This window comes from Esox lucius, chromosome 4, assembly GCF_011004845.1.
Source record: "Esox lucius isolate fEsoLuc1 chromosome 4, fEsoLuc1.pri, whole genome shotgun sequence".
NCBI lineage: Eukaryota > Metazoa > Chordata > Actinopteri > Esociformes > Esocidae > Esox > Esox lucius.
The window spans coordinates 18,503,755-18,520,477 of record NC_047572.1 but is presented as its reverse complement, the minus strand read 5'-3'; the positions used below and the strand labels follow the sequence as shown (position 1 = coordinate 18,520,477).

At 37.3% G+C, this 16,723-nt stretch overlaps 1 protein-coding gene across 2 annotated transcripts; it reads left to right on the top strand.

The window, feature by feature from the left end:
• Positions 1-485: 485 nt before the first annotated feature.
• Positions 486-16,369, top strand: LOC105026785 (solute carrier family 22 member 5). Of its 2 annotated transcripts, XM_010898488.2 has the most exons (10): positions 486-1,026; positions 1,115-1,218; positions 6,574-6,728; positions 6,904-7,075; positions 9,776-9,917; positions 10,087-10,175; positions 10,561-10,775; positions 11,209-11,391; positions 14,291-14,426; positions 14,558-16,369. In XM_010898488.2, exons 1-10 carry the CDS (start codon positions 667-669, stop codon positions 14,643-14,645), a joined length of 1,644 nt encoding a protein of 547 aa, XP_010896790.2. In that variant the 5' UTR covers positions 486-666; the 3' UTR covers positions 14,646-16,369. The 2 variants fall into 2 exon arrangements, with proteins under 2 accessions (XP_010896790.2, XP_010896799.2); XM_010898497.2 differs by lacking the exon at positions 14,291-14,426 and having other exon boundaries at positions 14,558-14,602.
• The last annotated feature ends 354 nt before the right edge of the window (positions 16,370-16,723 follow it).

Sequence of the window (16,723 nt, the reverse complement as noted above, 5' to 3'; positions counted from 1 at the left end):
CAGTCAGGAAAAGTCAGAAGAAATTACTACCCAATAAAAAGCTGCAATTTGCTACATATCTTAAACTACAATTTTAAAAAATCAACATCTTTTGCTGTCATTCATGTCTGTTCTCTGACACCAATAGCTGGAACAACTGCAAAAGAATATCAATTTGACACATTCATCTCTTTTTACTCCTTCAAAAATCAACTCAACTCAAAATCAAGGAGTCACAATGTCTGGACAAACAACAGATAGACAGTAAAGGGTTAAAAGTCGGTGGTCTATATGGAGGATGGGGAGCAAGGGAGGAGAATATGTGTTTATATTAAGTGTAATGCTCTTTTAATTTACCCATCTTCCACATGGTGGACTCATTTAATGTGTAGCACTTTTTATACATAACCCTATTACTGCCTAGGGCAAGGGAACTGAGCAGTCATACAAGTTCAACTTGCATGACTGCTCAGTTCTCTTAGGCTATTCCATTGTGAGCAGTGTTTTTGTTAGCTCAGCCATTATTTAATTTTGCAACACCACATCCCCTGGGTGTGTCATGTTTTTCTGATCTCATCTCATCTGCAACATTTGAGCAGATTATCAGTGCAACATATCTGAGGATTGTTTTTGTTTTTATGCCAGACTCATTCATAGATACAATAGTTCAGCCGTGCATAACTGGGAATGAGGGACTATGATGAAATCACTTCCTTCATCGGTGAATGGGGGCCTTTCCAAAAGCTTATTTTTTTTCTCCTCAGTTTGAGCTCTATTCCTAATGGGTATGTTGGGATGGCCATGGTTTTTGTGGCAGATATTCCTCCACATCGGTGTAGGATTCCCTGGCTGAACACAAGTAGTTTTAGCCTGGACTTGAATCACTCCATACCCTTACAGGAGCTGAATGGAGAGATTATTTTAAGTCGTTGTACTCGGTTTAAAGGACATGTGGACTCCAATACCAGCTATAGGAATCAGACTGAGGGATGCCTAGATGGATGGGAATTCAGCCAGGAACAATACACATCTACCATTGTGACAGAGGTGAAACAAATAGATCATTTTTATTTTCATCTTGAAAATGTCTTTGAAAATGTCTTAATTTCCATTCTCATATTCTGTCTTCCCACAGTGGGATCTAGTGTGTGACGATGCATGGAAAGCCCCATTTACCGTAACAATATTCTTTTTGGGAGTCGTGTCTGGATCTTTCTTTTCTGGGATCATCTCTGATAGGTAGGTGTTGTGCATGTCTGAACTAGCAATGCAGAAGGCCTGACTACCACTTGAGAATCCTTTTCAAGTATTTATTTCAGTCTTTCTACTAAGGCTGGTATTGGCACCGGTTTTGATTTAATTTGGATTTGTTCATAATTACAATACCAATATTGCTCATTCTTTAAGAATTAAAGCTACCAACTTCACTGGGAACCCTCTAGCTTGTATAACATGGTAGATTATTAAAGATTATTGTTAAACATGGAGGACCTGGCTCACAACATTACATTGAATAGCTTTTTATTTAACAAATATAAATAACCAAAATAAATAGCTTTTTACGTTGAAATATTTTTTTTATCAATAATTGAAAATAAAAAGTTCCTTATTTAGAAACTAATCATGAAATATTGGCAAAATAGCTTATAGGCTTTGACATTTTTTGTCTTTAGAAATAGTGCAAATAGTTCCAGAAAAGTGCACTTTAATAAATAAAACTACAGGTGCTGGTCATATAATTAGAATATCATCAAAAAGTTTATTTATTTCAGTAATTCCATTCAAAAAGTGAAACTTGCATGATGTGTACATTCATTCCACACAAACTGATATATTTCAATTGTTTATTTCTATTAATTGTGATGATTATAACTGACAACTAATGAAAACCCCAAATTCAGTATCTCAGAAAATGTGAATATTGTGAAAAGGTTCAATTTTGAAGACACCTGGTGCCACACTCTAATCAGCCAATTAACTCAAACCACCTCAAAGGCCTTTAAATGGTCTCTCAATCTAGTTCTGTAGGCTATTCAATCATGGGGAAGACTGCTGACTTGATAGCTGTCCAAAAGACGACTATTGACACCTTGCACAAGGAGGGCAAGACACAAAAGGTCATTGCTAAAAAGGCTGGCTGTTCACAGAGCTCTGTGTCCAAGCACATTAATAGAGAGGCGAAAGGAAGGAAAAGATGTGGTAGAAAAAAGTGTACAAGCAATTGGCACCCTGGAGAGGATTGTGAAACAAAACCCATTCAAAAATGTGGGGGAGATTCACAAAGAGTGGACTACAGCTGGAGTCAGTGCTTCAAGAACCACCACGCGCAGACGTATGCAAGACATGGATTTCAGCGGTCGCATTCATTGTGTCAAGCCACTCCTGAACAAGCCACAGCGTCAGAAGCGTCTCACCTGGGCTAAAGACAAAAAGGACTGGACTACTGCTGAGTGGTCCAAAGTTATGTTCTCTGATAAGTAGATTTTGCATTTCCTTTGGAAATCAAGGTCCCAGAGTCTGGAGGAATAGAGGAGAGGCACAGAATCCACATTGCTTGAAGTCCAGTGTAAAGTTTCCACAGTCAGTGATGGTTTGGGGTGCCATGTCATCTGCTGGTATTGGTCCACTGTGTTTTCTGAGGTCCAAAGTCAACGCAGCCGTCTACCAGGAAGTTTTAGAAGCACTTCATGCTTCCTACTGCTGACCAACTTTATGGAGATGCAGATTTCATTTTCCAACAGGATTTGGCACACAGTGCCAAAGCTACCAGTACCTGGTTTAAGGACCATGGTATCCCTGTTCTTAATTGGCCAGCAAACTTGCCTGATCTTAACCCTACAGAAAATCTATAGGGTATTGTGACGAGGAAGATGCAATACGCCAGACCCAACAATGCAGAAGAGCTGAAGGCCACTATCAGAGCAACCTTGGCTCTCATAACACCTGAGCAGTGCCACAGACTGATCGACTCCATGCCACGCCGCATTGCTGCAGTAATTCAGGCAAAAGGAGCCCCAACTAAGTTTTAAGTGCTGTACATGCTCATACTTGTCACGTTCATACTTTTCAGTTGGCCAACATTTCTAAAAATCCTTTTTTTGTATTGGTCTTAAGTAATATTCAAATTTTCAGAGATACTGAATTTGGGATTTTCATTAGTTGTCAGTTATAATCATCACAATTAAAATAATTAACATTTGAAATATATCAGTCTGTGTGTAGTGAATGAATATAATATACAAGTTTCAGTTTTTGAATGGAATTATTGACATAAATCAACTTTCTGATGATATTCTAATTATATGACCAGCACCTGTAAATTTACCTTGAACAAAGTGGCCAGGACACACTCTGCTGCCCCTTGAAGGCTGAATGTTTTGGTAGTTCCCTATGCTCCTTTGTTGGTTTCTCAGAACTGCTGGTATTCCTCAAAAATAAATGCAGTTGACTGCCGTTGCTTGATTGGTTATGCAACCACATGCCCCACATAATACCTGTAATGACACATCAAACATATGTTTCCATCCGGTGGCCGTTTGGTGTAATTACATCAAAAAAGAATGACGAGCATCTATCAAAATAATGAAATAAGGTTTGATGGAGAACCCACCTTAACTAATAACTTTTATTAGTTACAGCTTAAAACACTAATATGACAGTAAAGGCATGGGGGTATCAGAAAAACCATTGAAACTAAACTTCTTTATGGTTTCAGTAACATTTCATCATACCATATTGCATTGTTTTTGCCTTTTCAACACATGTATTTTCTAAACAGTGTCCCAGAATCAGTTTTCATGTGTTTATATTGTATCTGAGAGAGTAGTGATTACATAGATATACAATACTTCATAATACCTGTTACAGAAATTAATATAGGACCCAAAATGTCAAGTCATAACATCCGGCCGAAAATCGCCCAATACCATTATGGGTTTAAATAAACGTTTATCTGATTTAATAGAGGGGAGAACAAGTATTTGATACACTGCCAATTTTACAGGTTTTCCTACTTACAAAGCATGTAGAGGTCTGTCATTTTTATCATAGGTACACTACAACTGTGAGAGACAGAATCTAAAAAATCCAGAAAATCACATTGTATGATTTTTTAATAATTAATTTGCATTTTATTGCATTGTCTGTTGCCTGATTTCTGGATTTTAAGAATCAATTTCAGATCGTCCAAAACAAGTGTTAATCAAAAATGTGTAGGCCAATATGTTTGCCTAAATTAATGTTAAACATTTTCCTTAATGCTGCAACATTTTCCTTAATTAGCAACAGAGAATGATCTTGCAAGACTACATATCCCTGCAATCTTCTATCATCTCTTGCTTATTAATAGCTACCTTGAACATTACACAAAATATTTTAAAAAAACACTGCTCCAAATTCTATTTAACTACTATTTGTTCTTATTTAGGATGTCGTATTATTTAGGATGTTGGTGTTATCACTTCTACAGAAAACCTTTTTACTGGGACTTGCAGACTGTTTTAGTGCATGTAAAGCAATTATTTGTGGTATATGAACATTTCAGCACTTTCAAACCAACTGTGGAAATCAACAGCCTAACTTGACTAATGATTACATATTTCACATGGCATACATAAACATTTAGCTAAGGGAAAACTATTGACAATGTAATCTTCTCAATATGGCTGGCATGCTTCTAATAACTGAGCTTGATTGCAGAAAAAGGCCAGAGAGCCTTTCCTTTCTGGTGTGTAAGGATTCTGGTATAGACCTTCTGGTTGAGAGCAGAGTTATAATTTGAGGTGCTTCGGAAGACGTGTCAAGTCTGCTAGGATATGTTTCGATGATGCATGGCTTTTATCAAGAACTGTATATCATGAAATTGTAAAAGTAAACATGTTTTATTTCACTCAGCTCCCACTGTCAAAGCCTTGTAAATCACAAATATAGATTAAATCAATGTGCAAGTCAGGTAGGGCCATACCAGGAGAAGGACAGGCTGGACTGCATTAAACATCTGAAAAATTACTTTCAAAAACAGTACACCAGAACTCTTCTAACATGTAACTGAATGCTATAAAATTTGGAGGTTTTCAAGGACGCCTACAGTAAATCAGATATCTATTTAAGAAACTATACCGTCAGGTCTTGAGAATCAGAAATGAACATGTGCAAGACTTAGCCCACCTATACATTCTTTCCTGAGGAATGTAACAAGCTTAAAACTAACCTTATTGCGTTTGTAATTATACTCTTTTTTTTTTTTTGGAGGCTGCATCATTCTCCCTATGCTTTGGGGCAGTTGAAGAGTAAATGGAAGGCTGGGGGCATAAGGACTTATTTGGGATTTTAGCGGCTGACTAAATGAGATGACTCCAACAGTGCCAAATTTCATCAGATCACCTGTCTCAAAACACATTCTTGAAATCAGATAAAGATGTTGCCCGTAACACATTTCTTTTAAGGCAAGAAATTAATAGTGTATGTAAGAAACTCGAGGTAGGAACATTTTGTATTGCGGGCCGGCTGAACTAGGCTTACCTGGTTTCTTGTTCTTCTGTGATTGTCTTGGCTGCAGGCAAATGATCAATACTGATTTCATTACTAACTTATTAGTTGGTTTGCAACATTTATTTTCACTTATGTATATTCAGACTACAATTTTTTTGTATCCTATAGGACCTCATAGCTCTCACACTCTGTCCAAACACAAACTAATTCGAATTAAAACCAAGAGACACCCTAATGAAATCTCTTAAGAGTACATTGAGACTCATGTGGAAAATCCTTATAACATCACATGTTAATGTTTATTTTATTATTCTCGCACACTGATAATGCTTACAAGTGTTATAATTAATTAAAAGACTGCACAAAACAATCATGACATCAGAATGATATAATTGCAGTAATCGGATAAACATGAGTAAACACAATTGCATTACATAGTTAAACAATTCAAGAATGACAAAAAGACACAATACTAAATTAACAAAGACCAATCATGATGGTATAGAACTACTGTAGTATACAAACAAGTAAGACACCTCATAGAACACCAGTTAGAAAATATAAATAATTGAAAACTCCAACACCAAATAAATGAAAACACCAACTGGAGAGACATTACATTTATAGATGCAAAAAAGAGACAATGAGTCAACCAGAGAGAGGCTAACATCTGAATAAGTATTAAACGTAAATATTAAAGCATGATATTAAATAATAACTCATAATTTAGACCGCTAGGGGAAATTGTATTTTGTGTTGAAATCCAAAACACGTCACGTCTAAGATCTAAATCACCACCTCTCGGTGGCAAGTCAACTTGCTCAATGTCAACAAAAACGAAAAGTGGAGATGTCATGTTTTCATCATTGAAATGGATTGCAAAAACAGACAACAGTGGTAAATGTAACTTCACAAGGATACCGACAACACTAGGAACGGTGATCCTACGCAGCAGAAGGCCACACTTCACACATGATGGTTAGAAGGGTCTTAACACTGTATTTTACAGGCTAGCAAAACCCTGTAAAGAGGTTTGTGAATACAGGATGTAGGCTGCAAAGGTTTACACCACCGCAAAGTGTAACTTTTTTCTTTTTTCCACAGGTATGGGAGGAGGTTAATATTCTTTGTTACTATGGCCGTCCAGACTATATTTAGTATACTGCAGGCAACTTCCAACAGCTGGGAGATGTTCTGTGTCTTCTACTTTATCAGTGGAATGGGACAGATTGCCAATTATTGTAGTGCTATCATCCTTGGTGAGTGGAGACATATACAATGTCACCAAAACGTGTTGTGTACAATACAAGGACAGAGCAGAAGCAAATAATTCATTGTTTTCATTAATACAGGGAATGATTTTAGACACTTTTAGCTGCTGGGTGAAGTCATAACTCACTAAGCATTTTCTGTGTTTATGTCCTCTATCTTCAGGTTCTGAGCTTCTCATCAAAAATGTGCGCGTTAACTTTGCGTTACTGGGAGTCCCTATATCCTATGCATTGGGATACACTGCTCTACCAATTTTTGCCTGGTTTATCCGGAGCTGGAGGATACTGCTTATAGCTCTGTCTTTACCTGGGTTTCTTTATATTCCTCTCTGGTGGTGAGTATGAAATTTACAGTTGTATGTACATCCAATTTCCAAATCTAATATTATACAGTTAAGCCCAAAAGCATTCATACCCATGCAAAGTTTTGAGCCATAGTGATTTTTTTTTTGACCAATAGGTTTTTTCTGGCTGGAAATGAAATAAACAAGTGACAAAACACGGTAAGACATTGTGCTAGAGATACAAATGAATAACTTAACAATTTCTGGTTTTAGCCATGACTTGCAGTTGACTACACTGTAAAACCTAATAAGTTCAGAATATTCAACTTTTGTGGAAACTGATTACATCAAAATATTTAAGTCAACTAACTTAAAAATTACAATTTATTGGAAATAATAGTTAAGATTTTTTAAATATTTATTTCAAGTAAACTATACAAAAAAATTAGAACATTATTTCCCAATATACACTCACCTAAAGGATTATTAGGAACACCTGTTCAATTTCTCATTAATGCAATTATCTAATCAACCAATCACATGGCAGTTGCTTCAATGAATTTAGGGGTGTGGTCCTGGTCAAGACAATCTCCTGAACTCCAAACGGAATGTCAGAATGTGAAAGAAAGTTGATTTAAGCAATTTTGAGCGTGGCATGGTTGTTGGTGCCAGACGGGCCGGTCTGAGTATTTCACAATCTGCTCAGTTACTAGGATTTTCACGCACAACCATTTCTAGGGTTTACAAAGAATGGTGTGAAAAGGGAAAAACCTCCAGAATGCGGCAGTCCTGTAGGCGAAAATGCCTTGTTGATGTTAGAGGTCAGAGGAGAATGGGCCGACTGATTCAAGCTGATAGAAGAGCAACTTTGACTGAAATAACCACTCGTTACAACCGAGGTATGCAGGAAAGCATTTGTGAAGCCACAACACGCACAACCTTTTACCTTACAAATAGGAAAAAGAGGCTACAATTTGCACAAGCTCACCAAAATTGGACAGTTGAAGACTGGAAGAATGTTGCCTGGTCTGATGAGTCTCGATTTCTGTTGAGACATTCAGATGGTAGAGTCAGAATTTGGCGTAAACAGAATGAGAACATGGATCCATCATGCCGTGTTACCACTGTGCAGGCTGGTGGTGGTGGTGTAATGGTGTGGGGGATGTTTTCTTGGCACACTTTAGGCCCCTTAGTGCCAATTGGGCATCGTTTAAATGCCACGGCCTACCTGAGCATTGTTTCTGACCATGTCCATCCCTTTATGACCACCATGTACCCATCCTCTGATGGCTACTTCCAGCAGGATAATGCACCATGTCACAAAGCTCGAATCATTTCAAATTGGTTTCTTGAACATGACAATGAGTTCACTGTAGTTCACATGACAATGGCCCCCACAGTCACCAGATCTCAACCCAATAGAGCATTTTTGGGATGTGGTGGATCGGGAGCTTCGTGCCCTGGATGTGCATCCCACAAATCTCCATCAACTGCAAGATGCTATCCTATCAATATGGGCCAACATTTCTAAAGAATGCTTTCAGCACCTTGTTGAATCAATGCCACGTAGAATTAAGTTCTGAAGGCGAATGGGGGTCAAACACTGTATTAGTATGGTGTTCCTAATAATCCTTTAGGTGAGTGTACATTGCCCTTTAAATTAACTCAAGAGTTACCACCCATGTCTGTATTTGTTAATGCCTGAGACATGGTTATTGAACACATTTATTCCTTTAGTCAATTCCTTGCCAACAGTTAGAACATTTTAAACTGTGAATACTTAACATATTGATAAATACTTATTTTGAAGTCTTATAAGCCCCCCACCATGAGCTCATGGACTGTTCATTTCAGATGCTGTCAAATTATTCTGTGAAATGTCATACTGAAATCCAAGCAGAGTGGCTAGAAAGATAACTTAAAGGAAATTCCCAGATTTTCTAAATAAAAAGGCATTGGCTTGCAAAGGAATGCATAATTCCTAGTGGAACCAAATCATCTGACACAAAGATGGATATTTTATGTCATTGTTACAATCATTTCAGTAGGGGGTGCAAAATATGGATTACTTTAGACAAATGTGTTTGGTGTTTATGTAGCTAAGATGAATTAATCAGTCAAAGTACATGCAAAAAAAGGATAATAAAACGTTTCCAAAATATCAACTTGAAGCAGAGCATGCTGGGAAAACTTTCATTTTAAACTTTAGTAAAAGTTTAGTAAAAGTCAGTAAAACATAAACGTTTTAAGTTATTGGGAACATTTATCTAACTTTGAGTCACACTTAGTAGAAACATTTGAATAAGAAATACGTTAGGGTTTACAGTCTAGTAATTGACTAGAGAACTACTTCTGTTCAGCTGTTCTAAATTTATTGGTGATTAGACTGCTCTTTCATCGTGGAAATTACAAGACCATTTTAAATGGTATAGAAACATGCATTTTGTAAAAAATTTGCAACAATTTCAAGGGGTATGAATAATGTTGGACATGGCATTTTTCATAACATTTTTTTAAAAAACAGAAATAGTTATGTTATACATTTGTATCTCCAGCACAATGTCTTACCGTATTTTGTCACTTGTTTATGTCATTTCCAGCCAGAAGAAACCTATTGGTCAAATAAAAAATCACTGTGGCTCAAAATTTGGCATGGGTATGAATACTTTGGGCTTAACTGTACGTGATATTTTTTGTTCAGGCAATGATACAGTTTCAACTGGAACTTCTTTATAACATTTTCTCTTTGAGGTATGTCCCTGAGTCTCCACAATGGCTCTTGTCTCAGGGTAGAGTGAAGGAGGCAGAGGACATAATAAGAATTGCAGCCAAGAAGAATGGCATTACTCCTCCAGACTGCATTTTCCAACAGGAAGCCTGTGAACAACTCACGGTACATTTAGATATAGAATGTTTGAAATGTGCGGCTCTTTAGAAGTGTGTATAGTTTATGTTTAATCAAAGATGAGAGAATAAAAAAACTTATTCGTTTCTGTAGGTTAAATTTGGTACAAAAATCTAATACCAACAGCATTATAATATTTATTTGTGTGTGTTTCTAGGAACATAAAAACAAGGAAATGTACTCATGGCTGGATCTTGTAAAAACAAGAAACATAAGGAACATCACTTTCATCGTTATTGCAGTTTGGTAACAATCTCATGTTAACAATTTTTTTTTACTTACACTATTCGGTAACACTCTGTATGGTGGATAATGTCATAACATGTTATGAAGCTGCATTAACCATGTCATGACATGTAATAACAGCAGACATAACTTGTCAAAAACTGTTATAATATTGTCATAACACTTATGACACATGTAAACTTGTTGTGACAAATATTTGTGAAATATATTTTTTGTTTATGATACTACATAAACATGTCATGACCCACAAAACCTACTACCTAAGGTAGACCATTAAATCAAACACATTACTTGTAAATAAATTGAAGAAAAATATGAAGGTAACAATTTCAATGATTTTATATTTTGTTGTTACCAAGTTTTCTGTAAAAAATTTTCAATCCAGGGTTGTCATATCCATGACTTACTATGGGATGTCCTTAAACACGGCCAACATGGAAGGAGATCCTTATTTAAATTGTTTAGTTGCTGCATCCTCTGAGTTTTTGGGTTATGGATATATCTGGGTTTTTGTACACTACGTTCCACGGCGATGCACTCTTCCCTGCACCTTGATCTTGTCTGGGATCATGCTTTTACTCGTCAAGTTCATCCCTGAAGGTATGTCTTACTTCAGCTGAGCATATTAAGAAAGCAAGTGACCAAGGGTCAAGTGCCTTTAAGTTTTTAATGTGTTTTTATGTCAGTCCGCAGAATTACATTGTTAAGATCTGAAACAATTATACTACCTATGTTTAGTCATTTTCACAATTCCTTTATATTTCTTTATATAAGTACATTAGTTGATATCTATGCTCAAATGACTTGTGAAAAAGATAATTGGTGTGACTAAAGATGGTTGATGGTGCTTTACACTTAGGTCAACACATTCTGGATGATTGAGCTAGCTGTAAAATACATATAGGCTTTGTTCTTTGGCTAAGACCCTGAAATGCTGAATACAGCTTAATTTTCACCCCCAAGTTGCACTGTCCCTGTATATTCATGCTTCTCATCGGCCTACAGCGTGATTCATGTTCTGGTGCCTTTTTAGACCTACATGCCTTGTATACGACCCTGGTGATGATTGGGAAGACAGGAGTCACAGGAGCATTTGGATTCCTCTATTTGTACAGCACCGAACTCTTCCCCACAGTGGTGCGCAATATGGCCTTGGGTGCCACCTCCATGTCTTCCAGATTAGGTAGCACTGTGTCACCCTACATCGCCTACATGGGTGAGTCTTGTGTGTGTGTGTACAAAATGTATGCTTTTCTCAACCAAAAAAATCTAAAATGTATGTTATTTGTATGAAGCAATTTTAGTGTTGAATTTGATATTTTTTTATTTGTATACCTCAATTATTGTAACTTGTGAAGCAAGAAGCCCTAGATTAAATGTTTAAATTACTTGTAGTTGTTACTTGGCATGCTACTCTTACACTGTTTAATCTAGATACACAGTAACTGTAACTGTAAGCCCTTTTTCATCCACCTTTATAGGATTTATTTAATATTCTAAAGGGAGTGTCACGGTCAGGGGTAAGCTGGACATGAGGCTCTGAGCAGGAGTGGGAAGTCATTTTGTTAGTTCCCAAACAAAATAACAAAAGGAGAGGTCTACCATGAACTGAAATGCAATTGGCATAAACAATGATCCGCACTGTGGAGTGGACAAACTCAACTTAATAGGATACCCAATTAGAGGCAACGCGGGGTAGCTGCCTCTAACTGGGGTCACCCAAAAGTAACGTGCAGAGATGCCTAGATGTATCCCATCTGCCAGGGCCTGACTATCGTCCCCAGATCAACATAAAGATGGCAGTTTTATATCACAGACGCCAAAGTTGTTAAAAAGAAGTGGCTACACTGTAACAAGGCAAGGAACCTATATTCAGTTACCTACCCCCAATCTCTGTATGCAAGGGACAAAACCAAAAACCAATATTGGATGGCCGTGAACTTCGGGCCCTCAGGCTGCACTGGATTCTCTGGTCATCTGACATATCAAAATATGGGCTTCTTACAAACCTGATTCCAAAAAATTTGGGACACTGTACAATTGTGAATAAAAACAGAATGCAATGATGTGGAAGTTTCAAATTGCAATATTTTATTCAGAATACAACATAGATGACGTATCAAATGTTTAAACTGAGAAAATGTATCACTTTAAGGGAAAAATAAGTTGATTTTAAATTTCATGGCATCAACACATCTCAAAAAAGTTGGGACAAGGCCATGTTTACCACTGTGTGGCATCTCCTCTTCTTTCTATAACAGACTGCAAACGTCCGGGGACTGAGGAGACAAGTTGCTCAAGTTTATGAATAGGAATGTTGTCCCATTCTTGTCTAATACAGGCTTTTAGCAGCTCAACTGTCTTAGGTCTTCTTTGTCGCACCTTCCTCTTTATGATGCGCCAAATGTTTTCTATGGGTGAAAGATCTGGACTGCAGGCTGGCCATTTCAGTACCCGGATCCTTCTTCTATGCAGCCATGACATTGTAATTGATGCAGTATGTGGTCTGGCATTGTCATGTTGGAAAATGCAAGGTCTTCCCTGAAAGAGACGACGTCTGGATGGGAGCATATGTTGTTCTAGAACTTGGATATAACTGTCAGCATTGATGGTGCCTTTCCAGATGTGTAGGCTGCCCATGCCACACGCACTCATGCAACCCCATACCATCAGAGATGCAGGCTTCGGAACTGAGCGCTGATAACAACTTGGGTTGTCCTTGTCCTCTGTAGTCCGGATGACATGGCGTCCCTGTTTTCCAAAATGAACTTCAAATTTTTATTTGTCTGACCACAGAACACTTTTCCACTTTGCCACAGTCCATTTTAAATGATCCTTGGCCCAGAGAAAACGACTGTTTAGATAGGGCTTATTTTTTGACCTATAGAGTTTTAGCCGGCAACGGCGAATGGCACGGTGGATTGTGTTCACTGACAATTTTTTCTGGAAGTATTCCTGAGCCCATGTTGTGATTTCCATTACAGTATCATTCCTGTATGTGATGTAGTGCCGCCTGAGGGCCCGAAGATCAGGGGCATCCAGTATGGTTTTCCGGCCTTGACCCTTACGCACATAGATTGTTCCAGATTCTCTGAATCTTTGGATGATATTATGCACTGTAGATGATGATAACTTCAAACTCTTTGCAATTTTTCTCTGAGAAACTCCTTTCTGATATTGCTCTACAATTTTTTGCATTGGGGGAATTGATGATCCTTTGCCCATCTTGACTTCTGAGAGACACTGCCACTCTGAGAGGCTTTTTTTTATACCCAATCATGTTGCCAATTGACATAATAAGTTGCAAATTGGTCCTCTAGCTGTTCCTTATCTGTACGTTCAACTTTTCCGGCCTCTTATTGCTACCTGTCTCAACTTTTTTGGAATGTGTAGCTCTCATGAAATCCAAAATGAGCCAATATTTGGCATGACATTACAAAATGTCTCACTTTCAACATTCGATATGTTATCTATATTCTATTGTGAATTAAATATATGTTTTTGAGATTTGCTAATTTATTCCTTTCCTTTTTTACTCCCAATTTGTACAGTGTCCCAACTTTTTTGGAATCAGGTTTGTATTAGCGCACAGTTCAAAAGCCAGCATCCGTGATAGGGAAACATTTGTAAATAGGGAAACATCCCCTAAAGACAGCAGATTCAATGATTCTAAATAAATAAAATACATTGGCGGTTAAGATGATTAAAGTGAGGAAAAAGAATATGAGCAGCCATAGTCCAGCTATAAATGCAGCACAATAATAGCTTGATATATAGTATATATACTGAGGATGAGGTGAAACCAATCCCTTTCACTCCTGACACTGATTAGTAAAACAAGTAGCAAGTTATGCTAGGTCAGTGGTTAACAGTTTAACTAAGAATTGGGAAGCTAAAAAGTTAAATATGACTGAAATATGTGATTATACTCCTGTTTCTGTTTCAGTGTCACTGTCAACACTGACAGCTTCAATCTTGCTCATTATTTATCTTATTTGTTTAAGTTTGGATATCATTTGAATAAAACACCCATCATAAATTAATTTCAAATACAGTTTCTGTCTACATTGTGTATTCGTGTATTCAAACGTGTCACAACTTCCTTCTGATTGAAGGTACGTACAACAAGATACTACCCTATATTGTAATGGGAGGCAGCACCATAGCTGCTGGTGTGCTGGCCTTTTTTCTACCAGAAACAAAAGGAGAGAAACTACCAGAATTCATCAACCAGGTCAAACCTATCAGATGGCAAGTTTTTTGCTAACTAAACTTTAGTTTAGTTAAAGTGGCAGAGTGGATAGTTAGGTGAGAATACTTACTGTTTCTCTGTTTAAGTTTGTTGTACCACCATCTTTGAACAAAATAACTCTATCCCCTAGCATCACCATGAAGCAGGATTCTCAGAAAGGCCAGAGGCAGAAAGGAAACGTACAAGTGGAGAATGGAGTGGACACCATACAAGAGTAATAACTGCTCCTACAATTCACGGTAGCTCAAATGGCAGAGGCAAGCTGCCATGACAAAACCCTGATAATGCCCTGATGTTAACTAAATTCTGTCTAGTTATCGTCTTACATTTTAATAGGTTTGTAATGTATATGATTCATTGTAAGGATTAACTCAACAGAATTTCAGTCTGGTGAAATGTAAGACTTCTTCAAAACACAATGATTTAAATTGCATTTGGGCAGTGTCTGTAAACATTTGGCTGAATTAACTACATGAATAGTGTTTTTGGTTTATTTTGGTATGTGGAATGAAAGGAGATTATAGTCTTGAATTTTGTTTGTGAACTCTGATAAAAATCATTTGGTTGGACTTCAGAATTTACGATTTCATGTTACATTTCTTGAGAGACGTATCCTTTATCTCATTGACAGTGATGATTGACAGTACTATACATTTTTAAAGATGGCATAAAAAAATCTTACAAAACAATGAAAAGATATTATGATCTAATGAGAAAGATGTTTGGTACAAAGCCAACTTGGCTCATCACCAAGATTGTTGGCAGCAGCATCGTGCTATTGGGCTGCTTCTCTTCCTGGGGAACGGGGAACAGGGGTTCTAGTCAGAATACAGGGGAAAAGGAATAGCTTCAAATAGGAATATATTTTTGGGGAAACCTTGCCAGAATACTAGTCTAAATTAAGGAATATAAATTAACCAGTGTTCTGTGGAAGATTTAAAATATTTGCAATTTATTATGAGAGGCTCAACAGTCTAACAGTTGTTTACTTCAGGTTTAATTTCGTGGATCCTCAGGGACAATCATCAAAACAAGACAGAGTACAAGTACAGACACCAACAGAGTAGTGTCATGACAATTATTCTGATCATACATTATTGCTTTCACCTCTTTGTACCCCTCTTTGTCAGCTCCCAAAATATTATCTCTTATGCTATAAGATACATATAAGAAAAGAAGTCATCATACTAACAGGAAAACAAGATAGAACTCTACGCCGTTATGGTAACCGTAGTTCAGAGTTAACAGACCTCCTGATCTGAGCTACCCCTAGTCTCTGTCCTGCCCGAATGGAAGAAAGAGTGGAGACACAGGCAACTTCACCTTGGAGCCATCTGCAGCTGGGCTATAGATAAGATAGGTTAAGGCCTGGTACCTTCGGTTGTGGCCATAATCACTTCTGAGAACAGGGCATACTGACCTGGGTCTTCTCCTATCCTTGGGATCCATGAACAGTCTGGTCAAATTCATGTCTGGTCTAACAAAATAAAAATAAGGATATAAGAATACATTAATTTTCCACAATTTCTCCCTTTTGTCTAATCAGGGACTGTAAGAGTTTCTGCCTTTGAAACTCTTAGGCTGTCTTGTACAAATTAAAGCATTACTTCAACAGAAATGATGTGAAAATGTTAAAGATAATCTCCACTGCAGAAAAGGGGCTGGAACGTGCATCATCTATTGAGAACGAAGTTGGACAATCAATTAATCCAAATAGTGTATTTTACTAATTCTATTGTAATTGTTTATTTTGAGAGTTTTTAGAATGTTATTATCTGTGTTGACAAAGAGGGATGGTAAACACTTGGCTGAGGGTTGGCAGCCAGACTGAATCTAACTGAATTTATTTATTTTTATTTATCTTTATTCATACAGAGAAATTAACTGAGACCAATGTTTCTTTTGAACTTGAGCCCTTTATTACAACAATAAATACACATACAAACTGGAAATGTGTTTTGTAACATATTTTGCTCACACATTTACATACAGTGGGGAGAACAAGTATTTGATACACTTACAAAGCATTTAGAAGTCTGTAATTTTTATCATAGGTACACTTCAATTGTGACATAAGTATTTGATCACCTACCAACCAGTAAGAATTCCGGCTCTCACAGACCTGTTAGTTTTTCATTAAGAAGCCCTCCGGTTCTCCACTCATTACCTGTATTAACTGCACCTGTTTGAACTTGTTACCTGTATAAAAGACACCTGTCCACACACTCAATCAAACAGACTCCAACCTCTCCACAATGGCAAAGACCAGAGAGCTGTGTAAGGACATCAAGGATAA

Coding starts and splice junctions, on each gene's coding strand:
- LOC105026785 (XM_010898488.2), top strand. CDS start 667: ATGAGGGACTATGATGAAATCACTTCCTTCATCGGTGAATGGGGGCCT. Junction 1,027..1,114: donor CATCTACCATTGTGACAGAG/GTGAAACAAATA, acceptor GTCTTCCCACAG/TGGGATCTAGTGTGTGACGA. Junction 9,918..10,086: donor AAGCCTGTGAACAACTCACG/GTACATTTAGAT, acceptor GTGTGTTTCTAG/GAACATAAAAACAAGGAAAT.